Source organism: Podarcis raffonei, chromosome 15, assembly GCF_027172205.1.
Source record: "Podarcis raffonei isolate rPodRaf1 chromosome 15, rPodRaf1.pri, whole genome shotgun sequence".
Lineage (NCBI taxonomy): Eukaryota > Metazoa > Chordata > Lepidosauria > Squamata > Lacertidae > Podarcis > Podarcis raffonei.
In genome coordinates, this window is record NC_070616.1 from 15,747,627 (window position 1) to 15,770,551 (window position 22,925).

Sequence of the window (22,925 nt, forward strand, 5' to 3'; positions counted from 1 at the left end):
GAAGCCCTGGAGTTTCTCACCATTGGGGTGGCGTGGAATGCTGTTACTCCTCAAGCTTTGCTAGCTGGCTTGCCTGTAGCCCTTCCTCCCTCTTCTCCCAGGATAATATTCCCTCCACATAATTGCTTTCTCCGTTCACCACTGGGAGGGTCGTCTCCTTCCATGTGCAGTCAACATCGATCTTGAGAAATTGCAGCCGCCCTGCCCACCCGTTCGAAAGAGATCTGGCTTCTCCGGGGACCTCGGGATGTTATTAATGAGCTTTGGGTCCAGGCGAGTCAGGCGAGAGGATGGAAACGGCCAATTTTCCAGCACCTCCGCTGTGGCAAGACAGAAATTGCACCCCTTCGGAGTGCGTTGGAAAACCCGGAGATGGGAAAGGGCTGCTTAAGGAAGGGAAGGGAAATGCCTTTGGGGAGGGGGCGCTGTTGTCAAGCTGAGTGTGGAGCTTTATTTTGGGGTGGTTGAGGGCACTGAGCCCTGCACGATGAAAAGGTGGTGATCCTCTTTGTCTCTGCCAACGTACAAACACAGGCCTTTTTCCGGGCTGCCCCTCGGCAGCAGGATCGCCCGACATTTTCCTTTCCTTTATTAGCTGTGATTCTAATTGGACTAGATGAACCCTGGGGTTCTACAATTCTACGATTCCATTACAGTCTCGTCTCTTCTGTAATTTTAGTTAGCAGCCGCCTGATAGGATGGAAAGAGCAAGTCCAGGGGTCAGCAAACTTTTTCAGTAGGGGGCCAGTCCATTGTCCCTCAGACCTTGTGGGGGGCCGGGCTATATATTTTTTTTGGGGGGGGGAGGAATTTGAACGAATCCCTATGCCCCACAAATAACCCAGAGATGCATTTTAAATAAAAGCACACGTTCTACTCATGTAAAAACACGCTGATTCCCAGACCGTCTGTGGGCCGGATTTAGAAGGCGATTGGGCCAGATCTGGCCCCCAGGCCTCAGTTTGCCTACCCATGAGCAAGTCAGTGGATGCTGCTGTCCTCTGCAGCGGGCAAGGGAATGATGGATCTTCAGGTATTGTTGTATGAAGGCACCCTTCAGCCTTTGCTGTTGGCCTTGCTGGCCTGGGACTGATGGGAGATGGAGTTCAACAGCAACTGGGGGGCGGGGGGGGGGGAAGGTCCCAAACCCCTGCACTGAGGACTGAATCTCCTCGATTCAGCAGGGAAAGGGTAGCAGAGCACCTGCCTCAGCCTGATCAGTATAAGCCAGTTTCCTATATTCCTGTTTAAACCAGCCATTAATTCAGAGCAATGAGGGCTAGAGTCTTGGGTTGTTTTTAGAGGAAAGGCCACAGCTCATTGGTGGAGCATCTTCCTGTCTATAGGCCCTGTCCTATTCTATTGCTTCCTGCTGACTGTGATTTTTTAAGTAATTGTAGGAATGTGATATTATATTAAGATTGCATCATCGTAATATGAAACACCCAGGGCCGCTTCACTAACAGAAACCAGCATCTGGGATTCCCTCTCTCCAAGTGTGTGTCCCACACCGTCCCCAAATCTGTTGTGGGGGGACTCAGAACAGATTTGGGGGCTCTGCATGGGAAGGGAGGGCGTTCTGTCATGGAAGGAAAATCCTCAGACTCAGCGCTAGACTCTTGAAGTCTTCTGAGAGCTCAACAGAGATTAAAGATATGGCATTCTCCGCTTGCAATGAGGATTTGCCCTTTAATTATTTTCTTCTCCCTGCAGGGTGGGAGTTAATTACTGGCTTCTGTGCGTTCCGCCCCCTCCCCTTTTTCTTGTATAGCAAAATAGCAGAGCTGCCTGTCAGAGTAGACAATACTGGCTGCATGGGCTGACTCAGTGTGGGTGAAAACTTAACGCTGCATGGCAATCCCCGATGGCATCTCTGGGCAGGGCTGGGAGGGAGCTCTGCCTGGACCCCTGGAGTGCTGCTGCCAGTGAATGAATATTATTATTTATTTGTGTAGCCAAAGCCCTTATGAGAAGCAAAATAGAGATAACAGAATATAATACGTTGTGCATTTAAAATAATTGTGCAAACCATATATTCTGTCAGATAAGAGTTTGTTCCCCCGAAGAATTTAACTTGGCTTCCCCACACAACGTTTTTCCTGAAAACTGCTGCTCTAAAGGCAAAACAGGCCACTTTTTCAGTAAGTGTCCCCTAATAAAAAGTTAATCAGATACTTACACTGACTTGCGGCAGCCAAGTTGAACCAATGGAAACAGTACAAGGCAGCTGCTTGTGTTGCTAAGCCCTAAGTAGCGTCAGACACATAAATTTATTCTTATGCAAGGGTAAATGGGCATGTGTTATCTTCTCTCTTTACGAAGCTCTGGGAAACTGAGAGAATGGGGTTTCTTTATTTTTTACCAAGGATCCCTGTCAAGCTGCAACTCCTAGATAGTTTAAGGGCACCCATGATAGTTAAACCCTTTTAAAACTGCTGCAGTGTGAGGCAGGAATGAACAAATCTTGTCAGATTTATTGACTGATTGATTGATTGATTGATTGATTGAATGAATGAATGAATTTATATACCGCCCTATACCCAGGGGGTCTCAGGGCGGTTCGCAGAATAAAATCAAGATATAAAACAACAAAATAGATAATAAAAATAAAAACAACCCAATAGCCCCCCCCCCAAAAAAACCCCACATTTTAAAAGGACATAGGATGTAAATCAGATCAACCAAAGGCCTGGTTAAAAAGGAACGTTTTTGCTTGGCACCTAAAGGTGTATAATGAAGGCGCCATGCAAACTTCCCTGGGGAGAGCATTCCACAGGCGGGGAGCCACTGCTGAGAAGGCCCGTTCTCCTGTTGCCACCCTCTGGACCTCTTGAGGAGGAGCCACACGAAGGAGGCTTTTCTCAGTTTCTCCAACTTTGGTTGGGATTCCACATCATAAGAATTGTAGAGTTGCAAGGGACCCCAAGGGTCATCTAGTCCAACCCTCTGCAATGGGGGAATCCTGCCCACAGCCATCCCTGAGAGGGCTCGAACCACCAACCTTCCAGTTAACAGCCAGATGCACTGACCTGCTGTGCCACAGAGGGGCTCAGTTTGCATTAAAAAAACAGGAGGGTTCTCGTGAAAATTCAGCACCATTTTCATACGAATTAGTCCAGCGTCCTGTTCTCGCAATGGCCGCCCAGATGCCCATCATGGGGAAATCCCCCAAACAGGACCCAAGCTTCTGTCGTGTTCAGAAGCATCACTGCTTCAAACTGTGCAGGCAGGACAATAGCCATCATGGCTAGTAGCCATCGATGGCCTTAGTCCCCCATGAATTTGTCCAGCCCTCTTTTAAAGGTTGGCGGTCACGACTGCCTCCAGTGGCAGTGAGTTCCACAGTCTGCGCTGCATGAGGCAGTCCTTTCTTTCATCTGCCCTGAATCCTGCAACATTCCTCTCCATTGGATGTCCCTGAGTTCTAGGGTTAGGAGAGAGGAAGGGAAACTTCTCTCCTTCCACTAATTTTATTTACCATCCATCATGTTGCTCCTTAAACGCTGCAACCTTCCTTCATAGGGGAGTCATCCTCTCGATCATTTTGCTTGCCCTTCCCTGAACCTTTGCCAAACTCTCCCAAGTTGGTAAAATGCTCAAAGGCTGGCAAGGGGGTTCTTTGTTGGACGTGTTGGAGTGTGTAAGCATGCTAATTGGAAAGGAGATGGGCTGGAAGCTCAGGGCTGAGCGTAACCTCGGCGTTTGCCCCAAGGCAGTGCTGATCCTACTGAGGACTTCTGAGGCCCCGCACAGATGCTCTGAGCTCAGCGGAGAGTCTTGGAGTGAGGCTGCCAGTGCAGAGACCTTGCCGTGCCCCCGTCGCCTCCTCTGTGCCACCCAGACTTGGCTGCTCTGCCAACGTTGCTTGGTTACGTTGGCGATGTTCAGAGTTCCAGGTGACGACAATTATCTCCTCTCCGGGCCAAGGGGGGCGGGTTGCGGAGGGGGCAGGGAGGGAGCAGGCTTGCACCTGGCACCTCCAGCGCCAGGCAGCTTAGGGAAGCTGCAGGAAAAAGGCAAGCAGAGCAATGGGGGGGGGCTGGAGCGCGCCGCCCCTGCGAGGGAGGGCTGCAGCTTTTGGGCTTAGGCAGAAGTTGATGGGCAAGATGGGAGGGAAGGATAATAGAGGTTTGTGCAATGAGGTCTGGTGTGGAGAAGGAGTTGGAGGGAAGGTCTTCTCCCTCTCCCACATTCTTTCTTTAAGTACAGTGGTACCTTGGGTTGAGAACTTAATTTGTTCCAGAGGTCTCTTCTTAACCTGAAACTGTTCTTAACCTGAGGTACCACTTTAGCTAATGGGGCCTCCCACTGTCGCCACACAATTTCTGTTCTCCTCCTGAAGCAAAGTTCTTAACCTGAGGTACTATTTCTGGGTTAGCGGAGTCTGTAACTTGAAGCGTCTGTAACCTGAGGTACCACTGTATTTGTTATTTCTTGATTGCATTACACGGATCCCATCCGTAACGCGAGGTTCCACTGTACTATTCCACCATTGTTTCCTCTGAGGAGCTCAAGGTGGGATACCTGGTTCATTCCCCTCCTCACTGAATCCCCATTACAACCCTATGAGGTAGGCTAGGCCCAAGGTCCCCTCCCACTGAGCTTCATGGCAAGTGGGGATTTGAACCCTGGATTCCCAGGTCCTAGTCCGACACTCTTAACCACTATACTGCGCTGGCTCTCTACATTTAAATTTATTACGCGCTTTCCCCTAACATATGCATTTTGGGTACGTCTTATTTGGCTGGAGAACTCTGTGGAAGGAGGGTGAATTTCAAAGGGAGCCTCATTTTGCGGGTTTAGTGTAGATTTTGGGAAGTGCAAACAAGGCCTGTTCGTGTTAAAATGTGGACCACAACATGCATCTGATCCCAAAGGGAACTTGGAAGAAAAGATCGCTAGGGTGGCAGGATTTGGCCAGCACAAGGCTGGAGGATAAATTTAAGCAGGGAAGCCCTGCCCAACTCTCATCGCAGTTCAAGGGACTGATTCCAACAGGGCCAAAATCCAGCTGTGAAATCAGGTTGCAATTATGGTCATCCACAAGCATTCAAAAGAAAGTCCTTCTTCACTCGGCACATAATTAAACTATGGAACTCTCTGCCACAGGAGACGGAGGAGGAGAGGGCTCTTCCGCTCGGGTCCTGCATGTGGGTTTCCCATTCAGGGAATCTGTTTGGCAACTGTAAGTACAGGATGCTGGAGTAGATGAGGCCATTGGCCTGATCCAGCAGGCTCAGATGATGATCTTACCTTCTGCCTCTTCTGCCTTCCAGAAACCAAGGAGGAGCTAGAGGAGCTCATGTCTGACATCAAGAAGACAGCCAACAAAGTGCGCTCCAAGCTAAAGAGTGAGTGTATCTGCTTGCACGGCGGCAGGATGAGGGTGCTACGCATAGGGGCTGGTTTGGCTTCCGACCCCCATCTCTCTTGACTTGAGGCACAGTTGAGGGAAGCAGGTGGCATCGCCAGCCTTAGGTGGACATGGCAGGAGATAGAACTGCAAGGCTCTGGTGGCAAGCTTAGTGCACGTTTTGAGGCTCAAGATTTATTTGCCTGGGAAACTCGGCTTTTTTGGGGTTGGGTAGGTGTGTTTCAAGTTTCTAGTCCTCATGCTCAGAAGTGTTGTGGGGAACAGCTGTTGGAGGGGTAAAAGGGGCATCTGTGCCCTACAGAGCAAGTTGTCCTCCAAATCAGAATGGTAAAGGTAAAGGGACCCCTGACCATTAGGTCCTGTCGTGGCCGACTCTGGGGTTGCGGCGCTCATCTCGCTTTATTGGCTGAGGGAGCTGGCGTACAGCTTCTGGGTCATGTGGCCAGCATGACTAAGCCGCTTCTGGCAAACCAGAGTAGCGCACGGAAATGCCGCTTACCTTCCCGCCGGAGTGGTACCTATTTATCTACTTGCACTTTGACGTGCTTTTGAACTGCTAGGTTGGCAGGAGCAGGGACCAAGCAATGGGAGCTCACCCGTTTCGGGGATTCAAACCACTGACCTTGACCGGCAAGTCCTAGGCTCTGTGGTTTAACCCAAAGCACCACCCGCATCCCTGTATAAATCAGAATGGAGGAAGCCCCTAAAAGGGGCAGTGGAAAATGATCTGCAAGTCAAGGATCTCCTAGGAACCTCTGCCTTGTTTTTTTCAAGATTTTGAGCCCTTATGGCTTCCAAGATCCTTTTGGCTGTGCCTGGAGATCTCAGAACCAAGGCAGCTCCTCTCCCCTCCTGCTTGGAGATAACCAAAGGAAATGCAGATTTGCATCCTTTATTTGGGCTGCAGGGTTCACCTTTCATAGCCCAGATTTTTGCTTTTCCTTCTAAATTAAATGAGGTGTTCTGACTTTCCTGGGGCAGTTTTAGGATGCTCCTAGATGGTCTTTTGCCTTCTGGGGAGCTATTTTTAACCTAGTCTGAAACGGGCATCAGGCAGGCGAGGAAGGAGAGAGAGAGAGAGTCCCATCTGTTTCTCAACCCCCGCCCCTTTCTCTTCCTTCTCTGAATGTCTGATCTGCTTTTCTCTCCCCCTTAGGTATTGAGCAGAGCATCGAGCAGGAGGAGGGGCTCAACAGATCGTCAGCAGATTTGAGAATAAGAAAGACACAGGTAGGTGGCCCTGTTACCCACTCACTGCCTGGTCTGTGTGTTTCTTTTAAGCTCCCGTTAAAGCCTTATAATCCAGTGGGCACCACTACTTCTTGTGGCAGTGAGTTCCATATGTTAACATCCATTGGAGTGGACTTCCAAGCTGAGGTTCGGAGCACCTGGAAATCTTACATGTCACAATACGTAGTCCATAGTCATAGAATTGTAGTGCCAGAAGGTACCACCAAGGGTTATCTAGTCCAGCCCCCTGCAGTGCAGAAATCACAGCTCCAGAATCCCTGGCAGATGGCCATCCAACCTCTTTTTAAAAAGCTCCAAGGAAAGAGAGTCGACAGCACTCTGAGATAGTCCTTCCTTTCTCCTCCGGCTGGCTGGTTCCATTCGAGTGACCCAAAGTCTGGCGTTGGTGTGGTTTGTGACAAATAGTATTTTGAAATATAAAATGATGGAGCTGTATTCAATTTCTACCCAAAGATAGTCGCCATTAATTTCAGTGTGTCTGCTCTCGAGTAGAACTTGGTTGACTTACACCCCTTGGATGCTTATATTTTGATCTTCGCAGTTAAAAATAATAATAATATCAGTTTTGTTACATTCCTTCTGTTTTATGGTTTCTACGACTAGACACCTCCTGAAGATTTTGTCTGCAAGCCTGGCCTTTAATGCTTTAAAAATAAAATTCTCTCTTTCCACTTCCTCCACACCACGCATAATTTATTTTTAAGAAACAGTAAAACTTCTGTCACATCCTTTCATTGAAAAACACCACATCTTGGTACTGGGTGTTTTCCTACCACTGGCAGGGGCTGATGAACGTGGCCTCCCAATGCCTCTCCATCTGGCCCTTGGGACACCCTTGTGTACCCTCTCCTCATTCACTTGAGCCAGACTGGGGTGTGCCCTCAAATCTGTGATGCTGCTACTTGCTTCTGTGGACAGAGGATGGGGTGGTTTTTTGGCAGCTGGAACATACAAATGAAAACATTGCATCTTTTGCTCCACCCACTTTTGCCTCGGCTCCACCCACTGCTGGTTTGAGCCTTGTTGGAATTGGTCCCTTGCGCTGTGAGCTGGGTGTTAACTTGGGTGTGGTCTGTTCAGATTTCTCCTCAGTGCTGTCCTGTTAACCCAGGAATCTTTCAACCAATATTTCTGAATTCTCTTTAGGGTTTTTTTGGGGGAGGGGGGGCACATTCCATTTGTGGTTCCCATTTCAACATGTTGCTGCCTCGTGGCACTTCCGAAACAAAGCCAAAGGCAAAAATTCACCTCCCCTTTGAATTTCCTCTCCAGCCATGCAAGGTGTACTCAAAGGGACTGCATTAGGGAAAGTGTGTACCAAATTAAAATGTGTAGAGTCAGTGTGGTGCAATGGTTAGAGTGTTGGATTAGGACCCAGGAGAGACCCGGGTTCAAATTCAGCCTCAAAGCTCACTGATTGCCCTTGGGAAGGCCAGTCACTGCCTCTCAGCCTCACAGGGTGGTAGTGGGAATTAAATGAGGAGTCTTTTTGAGTCCGCAGCTCCCGTAACCAACTAGATTCTTTCTGTGGCGCCCCTGTGGGGCTCAGGAGCCCAGTTATGTCACCCCTTGCCTGCAGCCTCTCACCCTTTTTCAGCCCCCTCTCCCCATTTCCTTGGGATCCCTCTGGGCAGCTGCTGCTGCGGCCCTTGGTCTCTGAGCTGCCCCCCTGCCCCCCTGCCCCCAAAGAAACATACCTCTCAGGCAGCCCTGTTTAGGGAAGTTTATAATGACTGGTGTTTTAATGTATTTTTAATATTTTGTTGGAAGCCGCCCAGAGTGGGTGGGGTATAAATAAGACATTATTATTATTATTATTATTATTATTATTATTATTATTACGCAGGTGGCGCTGTGGGTTAAACCACAGTGCCTAGGACTTGCCGATCAGAAGGTCAGCGGTTCGAATCCCCGCAACGGGGTGAGCTCCCATTGCTCGGTCCCTGCTCCTGCCAACCTAGCAGTTCGAAAGCACATCAAAGTGCAAGTAGATAAATAGGTACCGCTCCAGCGGGAAGGTAAACAGTGTTTCCGTGCGCTGCTCTGGTTCTCCAGAAGTGGCTTAGTCCTGCTGGCCACATGACCCGGAAGCTGTACGCCGGCTCCCTCGGCCAATAAAGCGAGATGAGTGCCGGAACCCCAGAGTTGGCCACGACTGGACCTAATGGTCAGGGGTCCCTTATTATTATTATTTATTACCTCCAAGAGGCAACCTTTGCCTGCGGAGCTTAAAGCCTGGGCTGCTGCAATAAACAGTTGTGCAAACCTTTGGGAGGCAGAGAAACAAGAGGGCAACAGAGGAAGGAGGGAAAGAAAGAGGGGCAGAGGCCAGTGTTGCCCACGGCACCCTTGACCACCATTCAAGGCACCCCAGGGTGCCACGGCACACTGGTTGAAAACCACTGGCGTATGCCATCCTTGAGCCCCCTGGAGAAAGAAGAGGTGGGGATATAAATTCAATAAATAAATACATTGATGCAACATACAAGAAGGTGTGATATTTTAGGGGAATCGCTTGCAAGAATGTGCCCGTTCTGGAAAAACGGCATATGAAAAGTGCTGACAAATTCTGTTAAAAAGATGCAAAACAAGAGCTGAACTCGGGGTTGAGAAATGAGCAACTGAAATGGAGGGATTCATCCGTCTCTGGTCCAGTTTCCAAGCGGAAGGCTGGATTAAGGCTGAGGGGGCGAAGTAGCTGGTTTGGGGGGTGGCTCCTGGTGAGATCCCCCCCCCTTCCCAAGGGGTTGGGGAGGAAGAACCTGACTTTTCCCCTCTCCCCAGCCTTTGTGGATGCTGAAGGGCACCAACAGCTCGTCTTCACAACAAACAAAGCCAGATCCAAGTCATCGCCCCCCCCCAAACCTCCCCGTCACACGATGATGAGCAGCCAAGGCTGATCTCCAAAGAAACGGCAGCTCTCTCTCTCTCTCTGACTCCCCGAAATGCAGCAGATGGGCGATGCGCCGGGAAGAGCAAGTGTGAAAATGTTTTGCTGTGCAGCCGCCTGTTCCTTAATCAGAGGCAAGGAACTGCGGTGCAGGAGCCGGGGCGGAAAGCAGGAAGCAGCGGGTGGGTGGGATGCTTTTCCGTGCTTTAGTCTTTTATTTCTCTTCTGAATTACGCAAGGGTATCGGGAGCAGAACAAGGTGGGGCCGTCTAGAGGAGCGAGGCGCAACCTGGTGCCCTCCAGGTGTTGGGGGCGGGGGGCTATAGCTCCCATCAGCCCCCCAACTGGCATGGCCAAGGGGTCAGTGATGGTGCCAGGGCTCTGACTCCTAAGGTCAAGGGTCTGTGCCCCCCACAAAGGGGCTTCCTGGACCTGCTCTTCCTCTGCCCCATTGCAAACGCCATGAATTGCAGGATATGTTGTGTGTGAAGTAGATTTTCTTAAGGAAAACCTACTTAAGAAACCTACTGATGGATAGTCAGTGTGGTCTAGTGGTCAGAGTGCGGGACTAGGACCTTGGGTTCGAATCCCCACCCAGCCAAGAAATTCGCTGGGGGACCTTGGGCAGCCATGCGCTCCCGTCTAACCTCCCTCATGGGTTTGTCGTGAGGATAAAATGGGGTAGAGAACTATGTACTCCACCTTGAGCTCCTTAGAAGAAATAAATGCAATAAAATAAACAGAAGTAAATCAATTGTCACAGAATCCTCTTGGTGCCGGTGTTTGAAATTCCCTAGGCACATTTTGTGCCTTGTGTGGGTCCAGTTGTGACCACGTGGAGCTCTCTGGATGCCTGGTTGTTGGTGCTGCAGCGGACAGACTAACATGCTTACCGTTCTGGAAAATGATGGCAGCCATGTTTTCTTTCCCCCCACCCTCCCAGCATTCCACCTTGTCCCGGAAGTTTGTGGAAGTGATGTCAGAGTACAACGCCACCCAGTCGGACTACCGGGAGCGCTGCAAGGGCAGGATCCAAAGGCAGCTAGAAATAAGTGAGTTGCTTCCATGCTCTTGAGAACTGCTGCCCGTTGTTCGCTCTCTCCTTACAGGGAATCCACTACTGCCAAATGTTTCATTCCCCTATTTTCTGTGCTGTTCTCCAGACTATTCAGGCCTTGTCTTTGTCTTTAGTGACACACACACAGGCATTATCTTATTCACTGTGTATGGGAAACGTCCTATTTTTCAGGGCTACCGTGCCTTTTATTGGAAGCTTCCTGGTCAGCATGGTGACAATATTGGTTAGTTCCTATTTCTGGAGCTGAGGCTCAATTACTGATTTCTTCTCATTGTTTCTCTCAGTGCTTAGCAGAAAAAGTAGTATTTCACTATAAAAGAAAGATAAAGAAACAACTTCATTTATTTTATATACACACACAGACACACACACACACACACACACACCACTTGATTGATTAAAAAAAACCTCAAAGTGGTTTACAAAAAAGCTAAACTAATAAAATGGAGAAAAAAATCACAATCATACTATTATGATGATGACGACTATTATTATTATTATTATTCATTATTTATACCCTGCCTATCTGGCTGGGCAGCTCCCAACAGAATATTAAAACACAATAAAACATCAAACATCAACAACTTCCCTAAACAGGGCTGCCTTTAGATGTCTTCCGAAAGTCAGATAGTTGTTTATTTCCTTGACATCTGGTGGGAGGGCGTTCCACAGGGCGGGCACCACCACCAAGAAGGCCCTTGGAGCTGGACCTCAGTGTCCGGGCTGAACGATGGGGGTGAAGATGCTGCTTCAGGTATACTGGCCCGAGGCCATTTAAAACATACAAAAGTTAAAATATTAAAACAGATTAAAATTACCTCTAAATAAGTAGATGCCAGGAGCCGCCAGCCACGGAACCATAGCTGACCAATTAAGGGGAAGTGTATCTCAATTTCAGTAAGGCTCTTGACAAAGTCCCCCAGGATATTATTGTGTAAAAGCTGGTAAAATGTGGGCTGGGGGGGGGGGGGCGTTGTAACTGTTAGGTGGATTCGTATTGCAGAGGGTTGTGCTAGATGACACTTTCCCCTTCCAGCTCTATGATCTCCTGATCATCAAGCCGTGCTTGCTGTGACGGATGGGAGTTGTGATCCTCCAATTTCCACAGGCATCTGGTTGGCCACTGTTGGAATTCCATTCCTCCCGTGCTGCAGATGTGTGGGATTGTTACATGTCACATGTCTGTGTTTACATTCCAGCACTGATTGTTGGAGTCTTGCGAGCGGAAAGTGAGATACGCTGTTTCTGTTCTGTACAGTCATGCCTCGGGTTACAGATGCTTCAGGTTGGGTTTTTTTCAGGTTACGGACACGCTGAAACCTGCAAGTACCGGAACGGGTTACTTCTGGGTTTCGGCAGTCGTGCATGCGCAGAAGTGCTAAATCGCACTATGCGCAGAAGCGCCGATTGCAACCCTCGCATATGCAGGCGTGCCACTGCGGGTTGCGAACTTGCATCCCGCAACGATCACATTCGCAACCCGAGCATCCACTGTATAGCTATTGCTTTTGCAATAACAAGAAAGACAGAGGTATGGGCCATGTTTTCTGTTATGTTACGTTTGATTTTGTGCGCATTAAATTAGGCTTAGATGTTACACCTCAAGGCTCAGTCTGTTTGGACTCTGCTAGTCGTGAGCTCATATCCTTGGATATGGGTCACATCAGCGTGACGGGACACCGGAGTGATGAATTCCGGGCAATGCTGTGTTGTGGGGGAGGCACCGGCCTCGGCGTTTTCACCCAACATTTGGGAACAGGATGCTGGACTAGATGGGCCATTGGTAGTTCAACTCCGTATGGAGGGCACCACGCTTCTGCTGTAAGGAGAAGGCGTTGCAGGAGGATTTTGGCTGACTAGGACTAAATGGGATTAAACATTTTAGGAAGATCTTGGCTATAAGAAAAGGGCTGTTTTAGGTAACACTGTGCTGTGTCTAGCACACCTTTTCAAATTCTGCTTCTAATTAATTGGAAGGAACAAACACCACCTCGGCAACACTCAAAAGCTCAGCCATTTGAACCACCCTCACCCCAGACACACCTTCCTGTGTGGAAACTTTCTTAGCAAAAATGAGATCTGCACAGCAGTGTCTGGCCTAATGAGCACAGCAACTTATTTCTCGTAGATCTTGCCCCCATGAAGCAGTTGCTGAAACTGAAGGTCCCCACCTCCCCAAGTCCCCTCCTCTCCGGGCAATCTGAGACTGCACCTGCATGAAGCCACCTACTCCTCTGCCCTCTTCACGCCTCTTCTGGTTCAGGGAGACAAGAGAGAAGGGGAGGGGGAGACACCTGTGACTCTTCATTGCCTAGTTATCTCCCGCTTGGACTACTGCAATGCGCTCTATGTGGGGCTACCTTTGAAGGTGACCTGGAAAGTACAACTAATCCAGAATGCGGCAGCTAGACTAGTGACTGGGGGCAGCCGCCAAGACCACATAACACTGGTCTTGAAAGACCTACATTGGCTCCCAGTACGTTTCCGAGCACAGTTCAAAGTGTTGGTGTTGACCTTTAAAGCCCTAAACGGCCTTGGCCCAGTATACCTGAAGGAGCGTCTCCACCCTCATCGTTCTGCCCGGACACTGAGGTCCAGCACCAAGGGCCTTCTCGGTAGTGGCGCCTGCCCTGTGGAATGCCCTCCCACCAGATGTCAAAGAGATAAACAACTACCTGACATTCAGAAGACATCTTAAGGCAGCCCTGTTCAGGGAAGTTTTTAATGTGTGACATTTTAGTGCGTTTTTGGTCTTTGTTGGAAGCTGCCCAGAGTGGCTGGGGAAACCCAGCTCACTAAACCTGTCAACTCTTCAGCTTCCGACACCTCCTCTTCCTAGTCTTCTCCCTCTGACCACTCATTGTTTTCCCACCGACACCCCCCTGGCTCTGAGCCTTCTTCTTTTGGGGCTCCCCAGCTGGTTCCTTCCACCATTCCTCTGCGTCCAACAGGTCTGTGACACTTGCTTTCTTTCCTGCGGTTCATGCCTTACCTGCTTGGCTTCTCAGGGCATGCTGCAGCCGGCCCCTCCGCCTGGCCTTTGGGCTTTGTGGCCAGCAAGGCATCCCTGGTGGCGGATAAGTTGTGCAGTGCCTTGAGGCGACGTGCGCGCATGTGGCTTTTTTCAGGCTGCCAGTGTGAAGGGGGTGGGCATGTGAGGAGCTGGCGGGAACAGGTAAGGGGGTGGAGGTGAGATTGGGAGAGATGAGAATAGAAGGACTGAGTGGGAGAAGTTGGGAATCAGAGGAGAGCCGGTTGCCAGGAGGGAGGGAAGGCGGGCAGCCGGCTAGAGGAGATGGAGCCAATCGGCAGCCTTAGCTGGAGATGAGCTGATGGGGGGGGATCTAGAGCAGAGCACGGGGAGGGGGCAGTCTGCAATCTTCACTTTTACTTGCTGAGGCTAAAAGGAAGGTTGTGAAGATGAGCAAAAGCGCCTTTTGAAGGTAGATCCTGTAGGAACTGAGCAGAAACATTGACTAAACCTCAAGGATCGCCTCTCCCTATATAAACCAACCTGGACTCTGCGATCATAATTGCAAGAGGCCCAAAGGGTGGCAACACGAGAATGGGCAGGGGCTCCCCATCTGTGGAATGCTGTCCCCAGGGAGGTTCGGCTGGCACCTTCATTATACATCGTTAGGCACCAGGCGAAAATGTTCCTCTTCAACCAGGCCTTTGGCTGATCAATATACTTTTAAATGTGGGACCAGGCTTGGGCGGTATTTTGTTTAGTTTTTTTGTTCTAACTATTTACAGTGGTACCTCGGGTTACATACACTTCAGGTTACAGACTCTGCTAACCCAGAAATAGTACCTTGGGTTAAGAACTTTGCTTCAGGATGAGAACAGAAACCGCGCAGCAGAGGCGGGAGGCCCCATGAGCTAAAGTGGTGCTTCAGGTTAAGAACAGTTTCAGGTTAAGAACGGACCTCCGGAACAAATTAAGTACGTAACCAGAGGCACCACTGTATTTGTGCTTTTATCTTGTATTTTGATATCATGAACCACCCTGAGATCTTCTGATGAAGGGCGGGATATAGACTTAATAAATAAATAAAATATTAATGAAGAGATGCATGGCCTGTCCTCAAACCCAGTGGTGTCGTGGTAAATTCAGGAGAGCAGGGTCCCTTCATGAGAACCACAGCCATGTCCCTTCTAAGATTATAGGGCCTTCTAAGATAACAAAAATAATAATAAGTAATGGGACTGCATTGCAACAAGCATTGTGGCTCCCATATACTGCTTTTCAGCTAGCCACCATTTTCTGTGCACACCCCTGGGTGAAGGGAGGGCTCCAACACCTTCTTTTGGAGTGATTTTAAGTTGTGTTAAGTTCCATAACTTGCACCCCATTCTCATTCTCATTCAGAGTTCCTAAAAATGCTTAGCTTTGGAGCATATGGAGCAAGTTCTCCTTGGTGCTCTTCCATGCGCCTTCTCCTGAGGGACCCTGGGAGCCCCTCCTATGAGGCTGCCTCCCCTTCTTTTGCCCCGTCAGCACAAAGACTGAGAAGACTTATTCTCAGTGCCTAGAAAGCTTCCCTTTTGTGCTGATTGGGCAACTCCAGGATGCCAGAGTCTGGGACCCTGCAGAATAAATGGTAATGAGTCTTTTTGCACACACACAAAAACACACACATACACCATGACCCCGGACCACATAATAATAATAATAATAATAATAATAATAATAATAATAATAATAATAATAATAATTTATACCATCTGGCTGGGTTTCCCCAGCCACTCTGGGCGGCTTCCAACAGAATATTAAAATACAATAGTCTATTAAACATTAAAAGCTTCCCTAAACAGGGCTGCCTTCAGAAAGTCTGGCATTTGTTTTTCTCTTTGACATCTGGTGGGAGGATGTTCCACAGAGTGGGTGCCACTACCGAGAAGGCCCCCTGCCTGGTTCCCTGTAACTTGGCTTCTTGCAGGGAGGGAACTGCCAGCATGTTTCTCAAACCGCAGCATGTTGGAAAGAAAGGGATGCATTGACTTCTCTGTGTCCTTTGCAGCTGGCAGAACCACCACCAGTGAGGAGCTGGAGGACATGTTGGAGAGTGGGAACCCTGCCATTTTCTCTTCTGGGGTATGTGCGTCGTCGTTGTCCGTCCCCGTCCCCCCGGCTTTGTGATCTTGCTAGTCTTAAGTCTCAGATTTGAGGTACCAATGAAGGCTTTCTTTGTTCGGAGGGGGGGTACTTTCGAAGTGCCGCCTCTTTGACCTGGCAGGGGGCAGATCTACGCTCATGGTTTTTAACACTAAAGAAAAAGTTAAGGAATGGTCCTGAGAACCATACAGTATGACCTTTAACGTTAATAATGTGCTATTAAAATGTGACACCAGAGGGCGCTGCAGAGCAACTAGCTATCACAAACCAGGTGTTTGACTTTGTGGAAAGGAAGCGAAAGGAAACCAAATGGGTTTTTTTTCTGTCTTGATGTTTTAGAACGATATTATCGTTCTAATAACATTTAAAAGGTGAGTGTAGATCCAGCTAGTCTGTGGGCAACTATTTTGCCACAGTGGGGAGAGCACCAAGGGCGTTTGCTGAGACCTTGGCCCGAATTGCCATCCAGTACAACAGAGGCTTCTCTCTACCACTAGAGTTGCAGCCTTGCAAAACAAAACCGCAAACGTTTCTCAGATAGAAGCTGCCAGCCCAGCCGCTGAGGCAAAGCCTTGTTAGTTTTTTTCTCTCCTGCTTTTCACATGGCACTCAAGGCCGTCTAGGCAGGCCCAGGTCTCCTGCCCAGGCATGGACTGTTCCCTAATCTACTTCGTGTCAATAAAATTACTGCACCTTCAAACCATGCTGACAGGCTGCGTTAACCATCTGTGGCATGGGGGAGTGGAATAATAAAGCCTGCTTCATCACCTAGAGTCATTTCTCAACTTGCCCCCACACCAAGTGAGTGTCAGTCCCTGAACCCTGTAAATTTTATTCAGCACCCGCCCCCCGGACTTATTCCTGGGACTTCTGCAGACATAACACAAGTACACTTCCAAACGTCACTTCCAAACCTTAAGTGCCTAGAAACACAGAATGGTAGAGTTGGAACCTGAGGATCATGTAGTCCAGTGTTTTCCAAATTTGGGCCGCCTGCTGTTTTTGGACTACAACTCCCATCATCCCTAGCTAGCAAAACCAGTGGTCAGGGATGATGGGAACTGTAGTACAAAAAACAGCTGCAGACCCAAGTTTGGGAAACCCTGATTTAGGCCAACCCGCCCCCCCTTCCAATGCAGAAATATGCAGCTGTCCCATACAGGGATCGAACCTGCAACCTTGGCGCCATCAGCACCACGCCCTAACCGACTGAGCTATCTGTTCTGCCTAGGAACGCCATTTCATTTCCTTTTTCCCGGAAGCCGTGATTCTCAAGGAAGTGACTTCTGCGGTCTGGCAGGATCGTGAGACTCTCTCCATCCGAGTCATGCAAGACGGGGCGAGGCAGGGGGGTGGTGGAGAGAAAGATCTTGGAGATCTGGAGCCTGGGAGTCCCCGATCCCAACGACTGCTCACGCCCTGCCTTGGTTCGTCCCCAGATCATCATGGACTCCAACATCACGAAGCAGGCGCTGAACGAGATCGAGACTCGGCACAGCGAGATCATCAAGCTCGAGAACAGCATCCGGGAGTTGCACGATATGTTCATGGACATGGCCATGCTAGTGGAGAGCCAGGTAAGGGCTGATCTGGGGGGGGGGGGAGGAAGGAAGGGGGGGGACTGCAAAGTGGACCCCTGGGACTGGCAGGTCGAGGAAGCAATGGCTGGCCCCAAGGGCTGTGTCACCTTCAGGAGCCACCTGCCAGTCATGGGCGGGGCCAGAGGCCAAAGTGGGCGGAGCAGATTCCAGTTGCTGTGGAAACCCCAGGAGGGGGAGAGTGTTGCTCTTGTTCTCGGATCCTGCTTGCTGGTTCCCCACAGGCCACACTGAGAACAGGATGCAGGACTGGATGGGCCATTGGCCTGATCCAGCAGCCTCTTCCAATGTGAATGGATTCACCCTGGCCTTGGGCACCTGGTATCTGCGTGTTTCAGGACTTCCTACCCTATCCTTGTGATGTGTTTTAACTGTTTTTAACTCTGAATTTTACATTGCTTCCACGCATCCGGGGACCTGCTGGTGAAGGGAAAGAAAAGACCCCTGCTCCTGAAACCTGGGAGAGCTGCTGTCTGTCAGTGTAGATCAGGGTTTCCCAAACTTATTTTTTTAAAACAATTTTTGATTGGCTTTTCAACAAATACAAGAACCATTAAACACTTATCCAGCAGTACAGTGGTCTCTTGGTTCTCAAATTTAATCCGTTCCAGAAGTCCGTTCCAAAACCAAAGCATTCCAATACCAAGTTGTGCTTTCTCATAGAAAGTGATGCAAAATGGATTACTCTGTTCCAGACTTTTAAAAACAACCCTAAAACAGCAATTTAGCATGAATTTTACTATCTTAACAAGACCATTGATCCATAAAATGAAAGCAGTAAGCAATGTACTCCAGTCACACAATCAATCAATCAGTAGCCGAACTGGTTCCACACAGTCACAAAAGCAAAATGAAAAGAGCCACAAAAACGCAAAATAAATAGCAAAAACAGACAGACCTCAGCGTAACACTCAAAACAGAAGTGGGGCACTCAAATTGGAAGCATAACACACAAAACGGAGCATGTTTGGCTTCCGAAAAATGTTCACAAACCGGAACACTTACTTCCGGGTTTGCAGTGTTTGGTTCCAAGTTGTTTGAGTACCAAGGCATTTGAGAACCAAGGTACCACTATACATCTAATGGTATTTGTTTTATCCATTCTCTCTAGGAAATTTTTAGGCTGCAAGCAGCTGCCCCCCACGCTGCTCCCCCACCTATCTCCCCTAGAAATTTTTGGCAAAACACATGGCATAGGGTCGTAAATTTCATCTGCTCCCACCTCCCGGCTGCGAAATGCAGCCAGTGAATTGGAGCAGATCCAGTGGGGTGGGGGTTCATGGGACCCACCAATTGTTTCCAGGTGGGCCAATTACTTTGGGTATGTTGAAATGGGTTTGTGTGATCCTTTACATATGTTTGTGGGAGAGGGAATTATTTTGTTGTTGTTTTCGTTTTAACTATTTACCTGTGTTTTTACCTTGTGTTTTTATCCTGTGAACCACCCTGAGGTCTTGTGATGAAGGAGGGCGGATATATACATCAAATGAATAAAAATAAAATAAAATCCGAGTTAGTGGGTAGGATATTCATTTGGGGGATTAATTTAGAATGATCTTTTGTAGATACCACACAGGGTCATAAAGCTGGAAGGAGCCCAAAGAGTCGTATACCTGTAGTCTGACCCCCTGCAATAAAGGAATTCTGATGGGGGGGCGGGAATTGAATAAATTGGAGGGGGATTTATTGGCTGAATAGATTTTTGTGGGGATCTGGCTACAGTGCAAATCAGTTGAGGGCTTTGTTGGATGGGTCAGAAGGGGAGTTGCTTCCCTTCCCTTCTGTGATATTAAAAAATAAGTTAGCATATGTAAATCAAGGTCCGTGGGCCCCATCAGTAGCAGGCGCCTTGCAATGCAGTACCTTGAAGAGGTTTCCTCTTTGAAGTGAGAATCAGGGTTTTCTGCAACTTTAGTCCTACTCAAGAGCAGACCCACTGAATGGCATGACTAATGTCGGCCTGTTGATTTCAGTGGGTCTTCTCTGAGCAGAGCAGAGCTGATGACAACCCTCCATTCCTGGAGCTCAGCGCCTGCCCCTCCTGACCCCTCTTTCTATCCCCCCCCCATGCTGCCGTGCACACCTGGAGAAGGGCACCCAGGCATTGGCAGGTAATGTCCCCTCCCCCCAGCTCCCTGCGCTGAGGCTGCTGCATGCCTGTGCTGTTCCTGCATGCCTGGTGTTGTGTGTCCCCTATGATGCCAGTGGGAAGCGAGGACTAGAACAGGTGGACAATCGGAACGAAACCGGATCTTGGAAGACTCAGGATAAAAGGAAGGACTTCTTCACACAGTGCTGAGTTAAACTGTGGAACTCCCTCCCGCAGGAGGCAGTAACGGCCACCAACCTAGATGGCTTTAAAAGAGGATTAGAGAAATTCATGGAGGAGGAGAGGGCCATGGCTGACTATGAGCCGTGGAGGCAGTGATGCTTCTGAAAACCACAGGAGGGGAGAGGGCTCTTGTGCTTGGGTCCTCCTTGTGGGTTTCCCATTGCGGCATGTGGCTAGCCACTGTGAGAGCAGGATGCTGGACTTGTTGGCCCCTTTGGCCTGATCCACCGGAACTCTTCTTCAGTCGTTTCCTGCTCTGAGTAGGGCTAGGTGTGGGATACAGCCCTCTGAAACCAGAGCCCTGCTTGACGTCTCTCAATTTATCTGCATGCAGTGGAAGGCTCACTATGCTTCCTGTCCCTGCTGCGGACCAATTTGCTCTGCCCCCACCCATGGGGAAACAGGATCAGGGGGTTAGTGGAAGCAGGGTTCAGCCTCCTTCCTCAGCTGTGTCTTGGAGCAGCTTGGTACGGGCAGTATGTGCTCCCTTGGGAGGGCACCCATTTCTGGTTTTGCCAGCCAAGGTGGGTCAAGAGGAGGTAAGACCTGGAAATGGGTTGTGCTGCATCTGTGTTCCTTCCTGCATGCATTTGTGGTCCTTATCCTTGCTGCCTTCCTGGTGTGCTGCTGGAACATGTGTGGTCTTTGTATCACTGACTTTGTGGAGCCTTTCCCTCCTGTCTCTTTGAATGTTTTCTCTGCAAAACCAGACTCCCTGTTGCCTGTGATTTATTATTTCTTTTTATTTATTGCATTTGCATCCTACTTTTTTTCCCCTCCATGGAGCTCAAAGTAGCAGGACATGGTTCTGCCCATTTAATCCCTGTGAGGTAGACTAGGCTAAGAGGCAATAACTGGCCCGAGGTCACCCAGTCCTAGGTCCTAGTCCAACACTCTAACCACTATACGGTTCTCAATTTAATCCGTTTCCTCCTCCTTCTCTCCTTCCTACTGGCAGGTCTGGGACTGAACGCCTTGAAATGGGAAGTGGGAGAATCTGCCCTCTTGCAAACCCCCAGTGAAGATGTTTGTGAGCAGGCAGGAGGGAAAGGGGAGCAAGCGGAGGCCCCTGCCAGTGGCTTTGTTAAAACAAGAGCAACGTATGTGCGTCCTCCGCTGCGTAGGGCGAGATGATTGACCGCATTGAATACAACGTGGAGCACTCGGTGGACTACGTGGAGAGGGCCGTCTCGGACACCAAGAAAGCAGTCAAGTACCAGAGCAAAGCCAGGCGGGTAAGTTAGTGCCTTGCAGATAAAGAAGCATTGCAGGCAGCAAAGGCCACCAATAGGCTTGGGCGATATCAGCTTTTCCACATCACCAGCCAAATATTGTGGTCTGGCTCCATAGATGGTATTTAACTCTGAGTAGGTAGGCTAAGATTTATAAAACAGAATCAGATATGTGTTGGAAGTGTGAAAAAGCAGAGGGAATGTTTTTCCACACGTGGTGGACATATAAAAAGTTTAAAGTGTATTGGGAAATGATTTATAATGAATTGGAAAAAAATGTTGAAAACTACTTTCCCCCCCAAAACCAGAATCCTTTTTGTTGGGGATAACCCAGACTTGAAATTCCTAGGTGTCAGGAAAGGTTATTTATGTATGCAACAACTGCGGCCCGTGTTTTGTTAGCCCCAAAGTGGAAAGTGAGCGAGGTCCTAACTAAAGAGGACTGGCAACTTAAATTGACAGATGATGCAGAACTTGTAGATTTAACATATAGAATAAGAGAGCAAGAAGAACATTCACTTAAAGAATATTTATTGAATATATGGAAAATAACTATGCAGCTGAAAATGCTGGCAGCACTAAGATAAATTCAAGAGAGTAAATAATTTTTGACGGATGTAAAAGTGGAAAACTGATTTGAACGGTTGTAGTAAAATATGCAGGGATGTATGATACAAAAAATGAACCGTGGAAGGAGAAGGAGGGAAGTCTCTGGATATTTTAAGGTTTGTTCATTTTGAAATGTAAAATCGAAAACTTAATAAAAATTATTTTAGATGGGGTGGGGGGAGAGAGAATTGGCCAAATTGGCTATCCACAGCTACTTGCCAGAATGCCTCTGATCTGCCTTCACAGTCAGAGGCAGCAGTGCTTCTGAATGTGAGTTGCTGGAAACCACCGGAGGGGGAGAGTTGTTGCTGCATTCAGATCCTGTTTGTGGGTTTCCCTTGGGGGCGGCATCTGGTTGGCCATTAGAGAACAGGAGGCTGGACTAGATGGGCAAGTGGCCTGCCCCAGCCTAGAGCTTGTCTGATGATCTCCTTCTCTCTTTGCAGAAGAAGATCATGATCATCATTTGCTGCGTGGTGCTGGGCATTGTGATCGCCTCAACAGTTGGCGGGATTTTCGGCTAGAAGCCCAGGACTCTTTTTTTGGGGGGGGCGCAGAGGTGGAGAGTGCCTGGGCCCAGCCAGACAGCCGCGACCCCCAGACCCTGCAGCAGCAGAAGCAGCAGCAGCCACCACCCCGGGGTGAACTGGCCCACCAGCACTGCTCCCGTCTCTTATGCATGATTGTTCGTGTTAATGCTGCGTGTCCAGTGCAGTGGGGTGGGGGGTGGGAGGAAGGCCACAGGCACATGCAATTTCCCCACCTGATCTCCTCAAAGGGACACCCCCTCCCTTCGCTTCCACTGGCCAACGACTCACCTCCTCTGTGTTTTCTTTCATCCCAGTGAGGTCCCTCTCTTTCTTCTCTTTCCTCTCTGCCTTCAAAGGTGAGTTTGCCAACAAAGGTGTGCAAAATTGGACCCTGCTCTCTCCCAGGGGAAGGGCCAATATTTTCTCTTTCTCTTTCCATCCCCTGCTCTCTCCAGCCACAGAATGGGCAGGCTGGTCCCTTCTGACTCTGCTCTGAGCCACTTCTTTTTCCTGCCAGGTTCTTGCCCTACACCATCAAGGCCTGTCTACTTATTTAAAACAGGACGCCACCTTTTCACTTAAGGCGGCCGCGGGCTCAGCCACCCCTAGATTTAAATCTAATGCAATGTTTTTTTATTTTTGTAAAGGACACTTTTAGAAGCAGGCAGCAGCCACCTGTCAATGGAAGCAGCCTGTCGATGCTACGTACCCATTATTTTTAGATGTTCTCTCAAGGTTTTCAGGCCTATGCTGAATTGCGTCCTGGTTTTTTTTTGGGGGGGGGGTGGAGGGGGTTGCAGTTTGCAGTCCATGAAGCTTCCTGTCCAAATGTGCTGTGGCTCTCTCTCTCAAACCCTACACAGCAGCAAAGCTCGTGTTTTGAATTTCCAGGTGTGAAACGGCGCCTCCTTC

The 22,925-nt window shown here is 49.1% G+C and overlaps 1 protein-coding gene across 2 annotated transcripts in view; it reads left to right on the forward strand.

Moving 5' to 3' along the window:
- Window positions 1-22,601, forward strand: part of STX1A (syntaxin 1A) — a 37,767-nt gene extending 15,166 nt beyond the window's left edge. The window contains exons 4-10 of one of the 2 annotated variants that reach the window (XM_053366842.1): window positions 5,277-5,351; window positions 6,531-6,604; window positions 10,459-10,567; window positions 15,618-15,691; window positions 17,152-17,289; window positions 20,767-20,877; window positions 21,930-22,601. In XM_053366842.1, coding sequence (XP_053222817.1) covers window positions 5,277-5,351; window positions 6,531-6,604; window positions 10,459-10,567; window positions 15,618-15,691; window positions 17,152-17,289; window positions 20,767-20,877; window positions 21,930-22,007 — 659 coding nt within the window. In that variant the 3' untranslated portion in view covers window positions 22,008-22,601. Of the gene's footprint in view, window positions 1-5,276; window positions 5,352-6,530; window positions 6,605-10,458; window positions 10,568-15,617; window positions 15,692-17,151; window positions 17,290-20,600; window positions 20,878-21,929 lie in introns of those variants that run through there. The other variant, XM_053366843.1, reaches the window with a different exon arrangement.
- The last annotated feature ends 324 nt before the right edge of the window (window positions 22,602-22,925 follow it).